Source organism: Parasteatoda tepidariorum, chromosome 11, assembly GCF_982258835.1.
Source record: "Parasteatoda tepidariorum strain Cologne lab strain chromosome 11, Ptep-v5.0, whole genome shotgun sequence".
In the NCBI taxonomy this organism is placed as follows: Eukaryota; Metazoa; Arthropoda; class Arachnida; order Araneae; family Theridiidae; genus Parasteatoda; species Parasteatoda tepidariorum.
This window is the reverse complement of record NC_141765.1, coordinates 7,455,689-7,472,369: the sequence shown is the minus strand read 5'-3', so window position 1 is coordinate 7,472,369 and position 16,681 is coordinate 7,455,689. Positions and strand designations below refer to the sequence as shown.

At 27.7% G+C, this 16,681-nt stretch overlaps 1 protein-coding gene across 2 annotated transcripts in view; it reads right to left on the bottom strand.

The window, feature by feature from the left end:
- Positions 1-6,837: 6,837 nt before the first annotated feature.
- LOC107453206 (gamma-aminobutyric acid receptor subunit alpha-2-like) overlaps positions 6,838-16,681 on the bottom strand; it is an 85,975-nt gene continuing 76,131 nt past the window's right edge. Inside the window, exons 8-9 of one of the 2 annotated variants that reach the window (XM_016069933.4) lie at positions 11,501-11,715; positions 6,838-7,739 (exon numbers count right to left, since the gene is read on the bottom strand). In XM_016069933.4, coding sequence (XP_015925419.2) covers positions 7,437-7,739; positions 11,501-11,715 — 518 coding nt within the window. In that variant the 3' untranslated portion in view covers positions 6,838-7,436. The remainder of the gene's footprint in view (positions 7,740-11,500; positions 11,716-16,681) is intronic. The other variant, XM_071187581.2, reaches the window with a different exon arrangement.

Below are 16,681 nucleotides of genomic sequence, written 5' to 3'. Positions count from 1 at the left end.
TATATATATAATATGCTTAATATTATTTTTGAAATAACTGTACAGTAAGGATAAAAGTATGGTTAGAAACTACCAGAATATAGTAAAATTTACATTGTTTCTAGCTCTTACAGGCACACCAAAAAGCTCGTTAATTTTTACAGAAACGCTTTTACCATCAATTAATTATCATTAAAATAATGGTTTTATAAAATGCGAAAAAAATGGTTAAATGTGATAAAACTTTGTAATTTTATCGTGATACCTAAGAGCAGGGCCCAAAATCCATAAATTTGGTTTCAGTTTTGTAATTTTTGTTAAATTTGAAATAATAAAAACTATTTTGAATACCAGAAATTTTGGAAAAAAATACCATATAAATTAAAGATTACCAAATGAATTTTTTTAATACCGTAAATTCTGTTAACTAATTTTTTACTTAATTTTATTTTATCTATTTTATTTTTTTCCCCTAAGAATTTTATTACCATACAATACGATTATTTTACTATAATCTCTTTCTCTCTGTATTATATATGCAAATTGAATATATCAATTACCTTTATGTTCAAGTTATTAATAATATTTTTAACTGAATTTTTTCTAACTGCACTTTTGAAAAAACGTATTAGTAACCTTGTATTTTTATATTTTTAAACAAAAATATTAACATAATATAGTTCAACATACGCATAATTTTTTTTTCAAGAAATTAATTATAAAGTCAAATATCTTGAAACATCTTAACGTTTCCTAATAGCTTTTAGTATAAGCTTTATTTGAGATCAACAATTTAAAAAATGTAAATTATTTCAACGGTGTTTCCATGCAAGGAAAGCTTTTAATTACATGTATTTAAGTAATTGCATCAGGTATTTTATGCAATGTTTTGATTTTATTGATATTTTTTATAATGTTGAAAAATTTTGATTTTTTTTTTCCTTTGAAACTTGTCATAGTAGTTGTTTAATAAGGTATAATTGACAGAAAAAAACTTACTCTGGAATTTATGTATTTAATAAATATTAAAAATTAAGAAGTTCATCTGGTCATTTTTTAGCTTTCTCTGTTTTATGAACAATTTATATACATTATCCATGTATAAAAATGTTGAACAATTTTACTTTATTTGAAATATTGTATGAAATATTATATTCAATCAGCTGAAAAAGTAAAAATGTTACTTAGAAACCAAAATTTTGCTTGGGTTGTTAATTTTTATTGAACTACAAAGGTATTTTTAAATTAAATTACTTTTATTTGTAGTTTTATTGTAATCCATTCTTAGGTAATTACTTACCTTTGAATGACTTGTTTTATTTTTAATTCTCTTTCAATTTGTCTGTCATTTTTATGGAAAAAGCAATTCAAACGAAATCTGAAATAAACAGCCATTTATCTTTAATCATAGTAAATTTGTTTATGTAATTTAATTCTTTGAAATATTTAAAGCTCACGACTATTGTTAATATCTTCATCAAGAGATGGCGACACCATTCTGAAGTCCAATAATTGTGGTTCTGATTTACTAAAACAGAGGATTAATCTAATTTAAATGATTATTTGCGGATTAGAGAGAATTAGAAAATATATCACAAAGAATTAAAATTTATAATCAATTTATTTCATACAAAACTTTAGTTATTGGTTTTTGTAACTTTAAAAAAAATTAATTTTGTTAGATTAAAGCATTGGAATGTTTATTGAGATATGGAATTTGAATGAAATTTATATTTATTTATATTTTTTTCAAGCCAAACTTTTAAGATGTTGTTTTCTTTATAATTATTTATATAACATGAAGTTTTTATAATATGTTTGCTACATTATCATCCATAATATTGCTAGTGATTCTATGAGTCGGAGTTTCTTGTTTTTAGATAGAAAATTTCACTACTTAGAATAAAAAGTTTTTATTATTATTATTTGGATATTTTTGTTATCTTTATCGAATCTAACATACGAGAAAGGCATGACGCCAAAATCAACGCTTGCTTCATTCGCTTACTGTTTTTTTCCGAATCATTATTCATGACTTCCAATGATTTTCGTTGTTCTTAGATTTTTTATGGGGTTTAAGTGGGTAGTTTGAAGTCATAATCTTTTTTTTTTTTAACAAAAAGTAAATATCGTTATTTTATTTATTGCGATTAATTTGAAATCAACATTCTGTTGGTACCACCAAAAAACTTCTGAAACTCTTCAAACAAATCTGAAGCTACTTTTTATTTAATGTTATCCATCCGCAAACTTTAGATTAATTTTCGCAAAATCAATATTTTAACCTCTTGAGGAATATACTTGCAGTTCTATTGCACCTCACAATTTTGATAGATTTGTTTGATAAAAAGAAGAATTTTATAAATCGAGTTATAGTTTGATCAAAATTAGTTTATAAAACAAAAATTTTTGAATTAAAAATTCAAAAAATATTTATTTCCATAACATATCGATGAGTTTTGTTAACCATTAAAGAAAACATTTTCTAGGCTGTTACAAAAAGCTTTATATATTTAAATCATTTTTGTGCCTTTAACTGCCCACGAAATGATGCTAACTTTAGAAAAAAAGTAAATATATTTAAAATTTTTGCACTTTTGCATTTAACTTGAATTTAATTTGTAAAAATCGTAAATGTATGAGCAACTTTCTAGATATTTATACACATTGTAAAAAAATCTGGATTCCAATAGTATATTTAAACTAACCATGCTCTGTAGAAAAATGTTTAGATATTTTGCTTTTACGTAAATCTCAACACCCCTTAACCTATCTGAGAATTGTATTATGGCTTGAAACATTGGTGTATGAGGTTGAAATAAACATGAAAAAAGCCAAAAAGCTACTGACATGGATTCCTCTAGTAAGAATCATGATACCTTTTTCCGCTAGCATTTAATATAATTATTTTCAAAATCAGCCGGTTCCATTCAGTCACCCTAACATATTATTGGTATCCAACTTATTACTACGTTTCCAACACATTAAAGGCAGACTTAATAATAATTATATGTACCAAAAAAGCATAGAATTAAACTCAGAATCAGTCAAGCATTAAAAGGACAGCGTATATTCACTTTATTTATTAAATTCTAAAAATTATATATGTAGGCTTTATTACTGTAAATTCAAATATAAGGATCAAGCTGAATACAATTTCCTAATTACACAACATAAATAATTAGTGCCAAAAGAGCTATTTTATTCTCTTATGTACCTAAAGTGAAAAAATTTAATATAATTTTACATATGGAATAAACTGCATCATTTCACATCAAGAAATATTTAATATAGATAATATTAGTAAAAATTTTTTGTTCAAAATGCTCTCTCATAATTTTAATTTAAGAGAAAATAAAATAGTTAAAGGTAGGTAAAGAGAAGACTTGTCCCACATATTTGGTTTCTGTCCCAATATTCACAATTTTTGATGAATTTTATTAATTTTTAATACGTTTCTGAAACTAATTTGAAGATAAAAATTATGAAAGCAGTAAAAAGAATCTATCAACAGTTTTTATCACGGGGTTGATTTTTTAAATGGGAAAATCTAGTTTTATATTTCTAAGAACTGAAGAAATTAGAGAATAAATTATTTATTTATTTTTGTATATATATATATATATATATATATATATATATATATATATATATATATATATATATATATATATATATATATATATATATATATATATATATATATATATATATATATATATATATATATATATATATATATATATATATATATATATATATATATATATATATATATATATATATATATATATATATATATATATATATATATATATATATATATATATATATATATATATATATATATATATGTGTGTGTGTGTGAGGCCCGGTGGCTGAGCGGTAGCGCTGTCGTGCCACAGGTCCCTGGTTCGATCCTTGGGCCGGGCAAGGTTGACTCAGCCTTTCATCCCTTCAGTGGGTCGATCAATGAGTACCAAGCTTGGGAACTAAACACTGAGGGTTCCGCGTACGGCTGACCACCTGACCGGTACATCTGCTCCTGCACCCCAGAGCCCAAGGTCAAGAAACTGAGATGGGTACAGTAGGCCTTGGCCCTCTACGGGCTGTCGCGCCGCTGAGTTTTTATATATATAAATATACGTATATATATCCTATTACGTAACCAAACTTTATTGTTTGTAGAATGTCATGTTTTATATATAATTTTCAAAAAAGTGTAAAATGCTTTGCTGACGCATCTTCTGAATTAAGATTTACCATTACATTAAAAATGAGATTTTTCGTTACAAAAAATCTTTGCTCTAATTACTAATTTATAAATTAAGTAAGTAAGATGATTAAGAGGATTACTATACAATATTAAATATTGCTTATTTTTCAATCCGTATTGGTTGAATACCACCTATAAATCAATGTTCCAATATCTCTATTTTTATAGGCTCTAAAAATTATTTTGAAAACACAAGTTTGATAATATGTACCATATTTCTAATTTTCATTTCATCCAAAATCTGTATAAATTTCAAAATTTCGATTTATAATTTAGACCGTGATAAAGATAAAATAATGATAGTTTGAAAATGAAAAAGACTGATTTTTAAATTTTTAAAGACTTCTTCTTAGTCTGTAGTGGATTCTATATTAAACGGTGACTGATACATCAGAGTTTAATTATCTTTGAAACAGATAATTATTGCAAAAAGTTTGTTTCAGGGATACTTAAGAGGCCCTAGATATTGACTTATTTTGAAAAAAAATAAATATGTAAATAGAAAAATCATAGTTTTAATGGAAAGAGAACAATAGTCTGTATTTATTGCTGTTTTGTAAGGTATGTTTTGAAATTTAATTAGTGTTATAAACCTAATAAAATATTTGAAATATCAATGCAAATAAAAGAATCCCGGTTTATTTTGGGTTTTTGTAGTTTTTTTCAGGCAGAAAGTTTAATCTTTTCAGAAGTTTTGCATTCAAAAGCTGTAAAGCTGGTAAATAAACTGATATAAATTTGGTAGAGGATTATTATAAATACTAGTTTTTCTTCTCAATGTTTTGAAAAATCTAATTTTTCAAGGAAAATATCCTTTTTCATAAAAAATATTTAATCCTTGAGCTTCTCTGGTAAATAAGTTGACACTTATCTATTTATTTTTTTACTATTTCAGAAAAGTACTGAACTAATCTTTTCATTTTTATAAAAACATGATGAAAAACATGCGTAAATTGAATTGAAACATTAAGCAAAATTAGACATCAAAAACAGATTTTAAAATACTTTCACAGGGTAGGACGAAATAATGGAAACACTTCTATCGTAATAATTTTTTATCTTCATATTTCTCCTGAAGTACTTAACAAGGTATTTAATAACTTCAGAATTGTTTAGATCATGCGATTTTTCATACATATCAATGAAGTTTGAAACTTTTAAAGGTTTAAGGGACCAACAGTAAATTCCAAACGGAAAATGATGTTTTTGAACACCCTCTGCCAAAAAATGTAGCAATACGTTTGTAACTTGAGGTAGTTATTTTGATTATTTGATGCATTAATTAAACGAAATTTCGTAAGCATAGCTTCAATATTTATTGACATACGGATATTTTTATTAAAAAAAAAAAAAAAAAAAATTTCTTTTTTGTCTTACGTTTTTTTTGCCGTATTTTTAAAAATATTCAATAAAACTAAACAAAATTTTTAGATCCTTTTAAAATAAATTTAAAGTTTGTTTCTTTTAAATTTGAATATTGTTCAAAACTGCGCAAGACATAAGTAATTAAATTAGTTATTTTATACTCCTGGAAGATTTTTTCTTAATTTTTTAGTGAATCGTATTTCCCAACTAATTAAAAAAATTCCAATTTGGATACCTTAAAAATATTTTTTTAAGTATTTCAGGAGCAATATGAAAAAATTTATTAGCATGAATGTAATTCCATTATTTTGTACACTCCCTTTACAGCATTGAGCATTATAAAAATATTGTATATAGTCACATCAATTTACTTCATTCACATATATATAGAATTTCTATTTAGTATTCCTTCAGCATAGATGTTACAGTGCAGTAAAAACGAACTACTTTTATCTAAATAAGAAAGAGATCAACTAGTAATATTGAAAATGTGATGAAAATAGGTAAAATTCAAGCATTTTATTTCATACAATTTTAGATATATTTATAATTTCATTTTCAGTTTTATATGCTAATAAAATATCAACTCTTATCATAGAGCTATAGTATAACCCTTTTTAACTATGCTAATCCACCTAAAAGTAACTAATTTATAAACATGTTTTATGTAAGTATCTTTGGAGATGTTAATTGGGAAAGATTAAAAAAATATTTTACATTCTTATAAAGCTCTCTTACTTAAAATGCTATAAGTTCCTCAGAAATGAGGATGCTAATTTGATCTGCTTATGGGAACCATAGTTATTCAATGCTTTTAACAATCACATAAAAGTCGTTGCAAAATATTTGCTTGGTACCAATTGACTTTCTGGAAACGCTATGTCGATTAAATTTTTTTAAATGTGTGTAATATTTCAATAATTTAGAAAATGTCCAGCTGATGATTGACTGATTTCAAAATCCAAAACCTCAAAAAAATGTGATAGTAGAATGAAATCAATATGTTTATTGTGAGAGCTGTATAAATTTTAATTTCAAAAGCTAAAAAATGTTATAAAGAAATTTTCCTACTTAGTTACAAAGGTTGCCAAGAGATGGCGCGTCAAATAATGACTAGAATGATACATTCTAGCGTTAAAACGTGAAAGGAGGGTGTAGTATAGAGTACAGGATCATAGGTTTAAGCTGTATATTCTGTAGAATAAAATGTTTCTCTCTTTCTTTCTTTTTTTTACTGGAATAGCAATGTTTGGTTACAGTTTTACGGCCTATTACTTTCAAAAAACTCTATTTGGTGCACTGCGCTGTCTGTTGGTAACTTTTGTAACTAAATTCCAAAAACTTTGGCATAACATTTTCACAGTTTTTAAGATAGGCATACTTTTTAATGCGAATCTTTGTTTTCGAGATTATTAATTTTGTACTCAGTCAGTCCTCATCTGGTCACCCATCAAACGTTGAATGACTGAATAACAATAAATACTACATCGATTATGTATTTTAAATTGTCTATGACGTTACCTCAATTTAAAAACTTTTAGAAATGCATTGACCACAATAATTATAATCTTCATATTTAAGTAATTTAATTTATATATTTTTTAATCTCTCGTTGGACGTTACTGTAAAGAATTGTGCATATAAATAAATAAACCTGTTAGAAACGTTCAGTCTATTTTTTTTAAATGGATGAAAGCTAAAATCAATACCAAGTAAAATTTTCGTACTAAATATGCCGGTTGTTTTGTAAACAAATCTTAAAATCTGTCGAAGAACTCGACTTTGTTACATTTAGCCACTTAAAACTGGAAATCAACTACAATATATCTATGTCATCCGGTATCTCATCATCAATAGTATACAAATACAACGTCCAATAGAGAATATTAAAGAGAGCAAAAGCACAAGGAAACAATATTCGAGCATATCCATCAATACGGCTTCCTCTATCTCGAGTCCAGCTTGTTTGAATGTTAGTGTTGATTTCTCTGTATCGTTTTTTCTTTTTCCAGCGAAATGGACGGAATCTTTTAAAAAACGTTTCTGATTTTTTTTCATTATCACAAGAAATTCCTGCAACTGTTAGTTCATCTCCATTTTCTTTGTGCGTTTCTGGAATCTGAAAGTTCAGAAAAATATTAATACGCTGACTGAAAAAAATTTCAACACCAAAAAGGAGTTGTGCTAGGTAAGTTAAATTTCGTAGATCTATTTACACAACTAAAATATTATGTCTTCTTAAATTTCATGCTTGGCTCATCAGATTGGCGATAATAGCGCCACTTTGAACATGTGAATGAGGGTTGCTTTAAATATTAGTTCTACATTTCGCAAGCGTTATTTTTCGCTAAATTTTGATATAGTAATTTGCTGTTAGTCAAGAATGCCTTTAAGAAGACGAGTAAGCCATTATCAACAGCTCACTGACTTTGAACGTGGTCGTGTAATGGGGCTACGAGAAGGCGGATTTTATTTTCTCGGTATTGCAGACAGACTGTAGTATTTAGTAGTAGACACAAGTAGATGTATCTACTATGCATAATTTAATAAATTTTTAATCTTTGTTGAACAGCTGACCCAATTTTGGGTTTACGACTACCAATGTTCAACTTTGTAGCCTTGTAATTTTGAACCCAATTCAGAATACAAAGGAACTCCTGCATCAAATATTGAGAGAAATTCGCCTTCATGGAGGACTTTTCGATGGAACTAACCCGCACTTACGTTACATGGTGAAGAAAACCACTAAATATTCCCATAGTTAGTCTGACGGCAAGGGGACTCTAACCCATGATCCGTGTACTACTGAGGATATTTTAACATCAGCTGGATGCGAAATTTCGGAATTCGTATCGACAATTGGAAGTTGAACTTTCGATTCCATGAGCCACCACGACTCCACTGTGTATGATTTTAAAACCATCGTTGAACAGCCGACCGAAATTTGAGTTAACGACTACCAATGTACAACTCCGTTGCCTTGTAATTTTGAACCTAACCAGAAAACAAGAGAACTCCTGGACCAGTACCCCAAGAGTTATGGATTTGTAATGGTAACTTGGAGGACTTTTTGACCCTGATAGATTTAACGTGCACCAGTCAACTTTTACTGAAAGGAAATTCTTCGGCAGGCAGGATTCGAACTCCTGTTCTCACGAACGCGAGTTCAACTCCTTACCAACCAGACTATCCCGGCCACTATGTATGATTGTTGGCAGCAGTGGTCAAGGAAATGTACTGCTTCAAGAAGACCGGGATCTTGGAGGCAACGTGGCACTACTCAGACGGTATACCTCCATGTACGGAGTATGGCTGTGGCACACCGTACTGCATCTGCATAAAAAAATCCAAGTCATTCACAACTAACATTTATTATCTCTGTATTGACTGACCAAATGCAACAAGCATGGATCTCAATCACATCACGCAAAATGAAATACGGCATCTGTATGGCACAATGCATGCCTGTTTACATGCGTGTATTTAAAATTCTGGGGGTTGCATCTCTTATTTATGTACCAGTATTCCACACTTGAAATGTTTTTTCTCTTATTTGCATTAACCTGTGTTCTAGAATCTTTAATCAATTAAATATGTTTCTCAGACAAGCGCATTGCCGAAATTTCATTACTCTACAGTAACTTTTTTTAGTGTTGAGAGTTTTTTTTTCCATCATTGTATTTTATTCAGTTTCCACGACGATAGAAAATTGAAGAAAAATAATTAGGTAAGATACAAATTTCTGTGTACTGGAAAGAATTGCACTTTTTATAAATAATTAAATTTATGAGAAAACTTCATTCAAATAACAAAAAGTAATCTCCCCTAGTTATATGTAAGTATAATACGTATTACGTAATAAGTAAGCATAGAGGAGGGGATTCAATATTTATATGCTTAATAAACTAATAAAAGTTGGATCTAAAAATTGAATTAAATATTAGATAAATATAAAAATATATTTATCTAATAAATTAGATAAATAAATTAGATAAATAAATTAGATAACTATATAAAAATTGGATAAATATAATTACGTATTTTAACAGCCTGTTAAAAAATATAGTATTAACTGGAAGCTGTTAACATTTCTTAGCTGCGAATGAGAAAATAAAAATAGGTTTTTTGTGTGGGGATACAATTCTTTTGTGGCTATTATGGTGAAATTTTGTTACCAAAATTTCGACTTCTTTCCTTCTAGCTAAAATGCTAAAAGTTGTCCAATGACGAACCAAGTTGCATTCGTTTTCTGACCGATACATGCAAATTCCATCACCATTTTATATTGCCTTCTATTCTTATTAAAATCCAGAGTTCTTTAAATTTTCACTGCAACTTTGAAAGTATTAGTTCTCATTTTCCTGATAACAGAAATCAGAATTTATGACTATGATCTTTCCTAATGGAATTCATCGTCAGTCAAAATTATGCTGAATTTGGGATAAACTAGAGCATTAAAATGTTAACGGATGCACTGTGTTGGATAACATATTAAATTTAAATAGTTTTCTAAACCCAAATACGAGCAGAATTTATAGTCAGATTATCACCAGTTAAAATTAAACTTCAATTGAAACTCCAACAAACTGTACAATTAATTAAAGGGATGGCTCAAATTGTAACTGCACTTCTGTTTTTGACAAAATTTCAATCATTCACTAATGCACTCTTCATTTTTTAATGTTTTTTGTTTGGGAAAAACAAATTATTTTCTCTTTTTATTTTTTAAATTTTTTATTTTCCATTTTCTTCTTTCTTGTTGCCTGTCTAATTTTTAAGGGAAATCATTGGAACTTCAAGTGGAGATTACATGACATAAAAGTTTGCTCCCACCATTTAAGCAATTGGAACCTGCATTGAAATCAAGCAGATAGTTCCAATTCAGATATGTGCAAACTAGCTTCTTTGAAAAATATCGAAATTTTTAATGACGATAAATTCCATTTAGCGAGAACATTTTCATGCAGTTTTTAAATTTTTTTTTCATTTCACTTAAATAGCCACCAATGCTGCACTGAGCTCCAGATGAACATTGAACAGTCTAACTAGTCAAAAAGCTGTTAGGATTTCCATTGACGATTTGGCAATAAATTCTTTCTAAATATTTGAATTCAAAAACATGTTTTAGTTTTTATGATCAATAAACTTTTACTGGACGACAATTAGACGATGAATCTTGTGCGTAGCTGTCAAGAAATGATCGAAAGTCACATTTCGTCAGACATGGAGGAGCAGTTTCAATTTCAGCTTATTAGATAATCCAAAAGTCATCAGAATTTTGATTGGTGACAAATTCCGATTGGAGATAATATATCGACAAATTGTGTTTTTACTGATAAAATGATGATTGAAATTTGAATCTTATTTAACACAGAGTTCCGATTCAAATTTTAGTGATCTAGCTAAACTAGTGAAATTAGTGAAACTTTTAGCACAGAATTTCGTTAAAAAATTGCATAATTTTGTTCAGGGCGTTTTATTATGATAAATAATATTTCAATTAAGAAAATTTGCTATTTTATCTGTTTTTTTACATAATTTCAGAACAAATGTATAAAGTGGTAGTAATAGAAAGCAAATGTCATGGAAATATTACATATAGATGCTATATTTCAAATAAAAGAGTAAAAGAACCAATATTCCAATCTATTTTATACTTGAAAATTAATATTGAAGCGTAATACCGTATTTATATTATTCAATATGGTTTAGTCTAGAAACATTGATTTAAATGATTTGAAAATTAGCTCTATATTAATACAGTAAAAGGAACAATACATATAACTTATAAACCTGAAAATTCAACTAAATGCTTTACATAATCTAGTATTATATTTAAAATTACAAAATGAATAAATAAATAAAATTAAGAAATCTTACACTTTCCTTGTCTTGTTGAAGCTTCAGAGCTCTTTGTAGTTTAATGAGATCATTTCTATCAACGACGTTAACGCAAGCATATTCAACCATTGCAGCAAAAACAAAGGAAAAACATAAAATGACAAACCAATCTATTGCAGTGGCATATGCAACTCTAGGGAGTGATGACCTGCCACCAAATCCCATAGTTACTAAAGTCAGCACCGTAGTTGCGCCTAAAAAGGAAATAATTTTTTAAATTGCCAGGTGCAACGAAAATATAATGAAAAAAAATAAGAACTTGAAACAAAAAAGTACAACTAATATTAATACGTAGCTCCGATTTAATATCAGACAGACAGAATATCCATAAAAATTTTTTTTTTTATGTGATTGAATGCTGACTTTAAATGTTTATAGTGATTTAAAAAATTGCATGTTCGGTTTTCAATGTTTAAGAAGAATAGTAATTGTGATTATGAGTTTTTAATTTTTCCAGTAACAATAGCGATCTCAGTAATAAACATGAACTTTAAAATTTCTTAGGTATGAGTTATATTTCAAAATCATAGCCTTTCATTAATAAATTTTTTTGTAAAAATTAGTTAAAACCTTTATATTTATACTTTTTGCCATATTTGAGACAAAAAAAAGAAGAAAACAGTAGCTGTAAAGAAAATAAGTCTAAAATATTCACGTTGAACATATAGTGCTTTTCAGGGATTTCTTTATAACAATAAGTACATGTGATGCAAAATGTGTTAATTTTGTTAGGCTGACTGCTTATAAAATTTCCATTGGTGACTTCCGCTGGTTTATCTGGTAATTGGGTCTGGTAATAAAGGGTTTTCATAAAACTCCTTTTTTTCTTACCTATTTTATAACTTTTCTTATTTGACCAACCTATAAGCAGCACAATTAAATTTCTAAACCTTCATATAAAAAAAACTATGAAACAGTGAAAAATGGAAGCAGAAAAAACCAATTCAAAAGTCTGAATAATTTAAATGGTTTCATTTATGAGTTTTCTAACATTCAAAATACTATTTTCAGCTACATTTGTTTAATGAAGAGTATTGAGTAAGTTAAGATAGAATGTCGATTATGAAACTGCTGAAATGACTAATGGAAACTTAATATTGCATCATTTATTATTAACTTTAAGTAATTTCCAAGAAAACTATTTTGCTATTTAGTTCACACCAAGATACATTTTTGAGTGTCCAACTTTTGCAGCAAATGTTTTGAGATTTCATTTGGTTTCTCTTTTGGATTCATTGCAAGATATTTTTACAGCTGACAGTACCATGGCTGACAGCTGCCATTGTTCAGATTTTTGATATCATATGAGATTTCTTCTATTTTTTGTGATTGTGACAACCAATGGAGTAGACAACAACTACTATTTCCAACTGCTTCATACAGAAAAATTCATGAAACCCATATTCGGTACTTAATATATTTGAAATGATTAAACAAAAACTATACGTGTATTCAGTCTCATTAAAACAATTCATCGCATCATCATCAATTATTAAAATTATCATTATTTAAATTATTTATTATTTTCATAAAGAATTCAAATTTGCATGATAGCAAAACTAATGAGTATGTGATAAAGTTAATCATAAGCAATATCTTAATTCAAGCATATGCAAAAACAAAATATTTTTCTTGAAGTAATCAATTTTTGTCTTTTATGCAAGAGTTTTGAAAACACCCGAGCAAGTTTAAAATTCAAACTTCTTATTTCTTTCCACATCTGCAAATGCTTATTCATGATAACTAAAAATATATATTAATATCAGGAAGTAATATTTTATACACTAGCTCTATGAAATTCAATATCTTGATATGAACTCTCTCATATTTCCTTAAATCTGTTAATATGGTTGAATGATTCCGTTAAAGGTTATCAACATTTCTCCGAAATAACTGAGAGTTATTTTATTCCATTCAACGATGCAATATTAGAATTTGAGAACATTAAAATTCCTAAAACTCGAGGGAATAAAGTAATTCCTTCGTTTATCAAAAGATGTGCCATTTCATTGCTGATTTCATATCATATCTTTTACATTTCATCTTATATTTTATATGAATTTTCTTTAAACTAATTGATTTTGTTAAGTACAATTATTCGTTATATATGTTAATAGAAAGAAAATTGTAAGTGATTGTAAAATTTTTACATTTTTTGAAGATATTAGAAAGTGTAAACAACGAAAATGATTGATGCCATACTGCGACAAATATATGACAGAAACTGCCATTCTATCAAACTTGCCAGTATTATTGGTAAAATCAGTTGCCAGTATTATTGGTTAATTTATAATTTATCAATATGTATTTACTTTATTTTTTAGCTATTATCGATTTGGTATCTGTATTAAAGAGATTTTTCGTGTTTGTTAATCTTACGATATAGGGATAATTTTGTTAGAAATTTCAGTCACAATTAATGGCAATCATATGGTATTTATCTGATTTTTATCCAGATTTGTTTCAAAGCAATGTTATTAGTTTTAATTAAATAATTTATTAAAAAAAATTTAGAATTGTAGATTAAACGCATTTTTTATTCAATACTCTAACGTTTTAATAAATTTAAGCAAAATTGTTAATATGTTATTTTAAAAGTATTGATAGATTATGGTGGGAAAGTATTACGTTTACTTTTCGCTTTTAAATAATTTTATGAGCAAAATTGTTTTAAACCCATATCAATCACATCCCAGTATGACATGGGATTTAATAAGAGCAAAATATTTTTCCGACAATTTGGAACCAAAATATATGAATTAAAATTGTTAAAAAGTGAAAAAAGGCAAGTTTATTATTATCTCCTGATAGAGCCAAAAAACTTCCCCACTTTCAAATTTCAAACTAAGTTTCTAAGAGTAAGCCATACCCCACGTTAACTATTTCTAAATGAAATTTAAAATCTATTAAATTGAATTGGAACTTTCAATGTAGCAGATATCTTTAACTTTAAGAAACTAACAGGAGAAAGAAACCTAAATTTAATGAATGCAATAGTATATCAAATTTTATTCATATTCTTCCAAGCTATTAAAACGTTGAAAGATTTTCTGTACTTTATTTTTCTTCCTAAAAAGTGATTTTAGAAGAAATGTTTAAAAGTTCTTTAGTATAATTGCTATATACAACTTTTAGAATTAAGAATACAGCAATTATATCTTATAATATAAATGAATTGATTTCAAACTAAATTTAAGAGTGATTATACTCATTTCAATTATTTTAGATAAACGCATTTACGCTTTACCATCCCTAGTTAATTTTTTTTTAATGAGAGCAGTTTACTTAAAATTCCGGTTTATGAATTATAGTTCTTAGTACCACACATTTAGTAAGAGATACATAACTGAAAAGTAATTTTTCCGAACAGATTATAAAAACATATTTTATTGTTAATTTTACAAAAAAAAAATCATGCCAAAGCACTTCGGTGAAAACTGCTGAACTTTTCGGCGTTCTCATAGAGCAGGAAATACGGTAAATGTTACCATATTCCGGAAGCTTTAATCATACTTTTTTCACAATGGTGATTTGACATTTTATTGGATGTGTTCAAAAGTGCAGAAATATTATGAGCTCTGTATAAGTTTTGTTTTCTGTTTTATTAGTATTGTGCTGCCCAGTTATGGACATGCATTCATTTCCATAGAACAATTTTTCTTTTCAATCTTATGCCTTACCAAAGTCAGTAAATTTTCCTGTTACTGACGTGTTTTGACACTAAAAGTAGCCAAAAGTTTTATGTTTTTTTTCACTCTGCATGTCATTTTGTTGCAGTTTTAAAATCAAGTTTATAGAAACAGAAGTCCTGCATTTAAGCATGGGCATTTTTTTCACATGGGATTTCTTTCCCCTCGTTCCAGCAGTGATTATCTGCAGTATAAAAATCAAAATTTTCCCCTTTTTTATACACCTAATCTCATAGTAACTGCTTTTAATGTTGATTATTTTTTCAGGATTCCGATGATTGCAATAAAATAAATTTGATAAAATGAAATGAGAACCCTATCAGAGTCACTGTAATCACTTTTTTTGTTGAAAAGGATCATGACAACTTATTTCTGCTTTTTCTTTAACACAAAGTTTGATAAATCTTTGTTAAATCAAAGAGTTCAACATGAGTTCTCTTATACTGAATGGCAAATTCAAAACATTATCGCAGTGGACAAAATAAGTACGAAAAGGTGATATCGGCTTCATAACAATTCAACACACTGTGCTAGGACATACGTTTTTTTGAAGTAAATCTCATGTACCCAAGCTCATACACAGACTAGCTCAAGTACAGACTAGAAATCTTCGAAGTTTTATCTTTTTCTTCTGAAAATATTGTTAAATTTTCAAACGCTCCGAAATAGACTCTAGAAAAAATTCGACATTTTGTGAAAATAGGAATACAGAAAGATAATAGAAGGTTTTGTCATGAAATTTAACTCTCAACAGTTCAAATTCAGTCCTTGTTCGTTTGAGACACTTTTTTTCTTTTGAGGGATGATGTTGTTTTGAGGTATCAATTTAAAATTGTAGATTGCATATTTTTTGAAAAACTTTCAATGGCTATACACTACCCTACAATAATGAGATTTTGTAATTTTTCAAGAATTTTAAAATTTAAATTTCTTTTTTTAAATTTCTCAAGAAATACTTAAAGGATTTTTTTGTAACTTTAGAGGTACTTAGTTCATGCTTTTTTCATACTTAACTAATAGATTTAAAGCTTTCAGAGATTTTAAATATTCTACAATAAATTACGAAAGAAAACATGTACTTCTGAACATCCTAAGCCAGAAAACCAGAAAATCAAGCGAAAAACTTGTACAGGGTAACAAAAAAATATAGGGATCATTTTTGAATGCTTTTATTTCTAAAATTTAAAGCATAAATTCAGCGATGCTTCTCAATATGTCGACCTCAAGCATAATAGATTTGTCTACAATGCTTCGACCATGATTTAAAAGCCCGCAAAATGATTTCCTGGGGGATTTTCTTCACCTCTTCTCTAATAGCTCTTTGAAGGCCTCTCAATGTAGAAATTCTTCGCTTATTCAGTTTGTTTTTTAGATGTCCCCATAGGAAATAGTCGCGTGGGTAGCATCAGGACTGTTTGGAATCCATTGTTCTGGTCCCAGGAATTGTACTTGCTGATCTGTTAAGAATTTC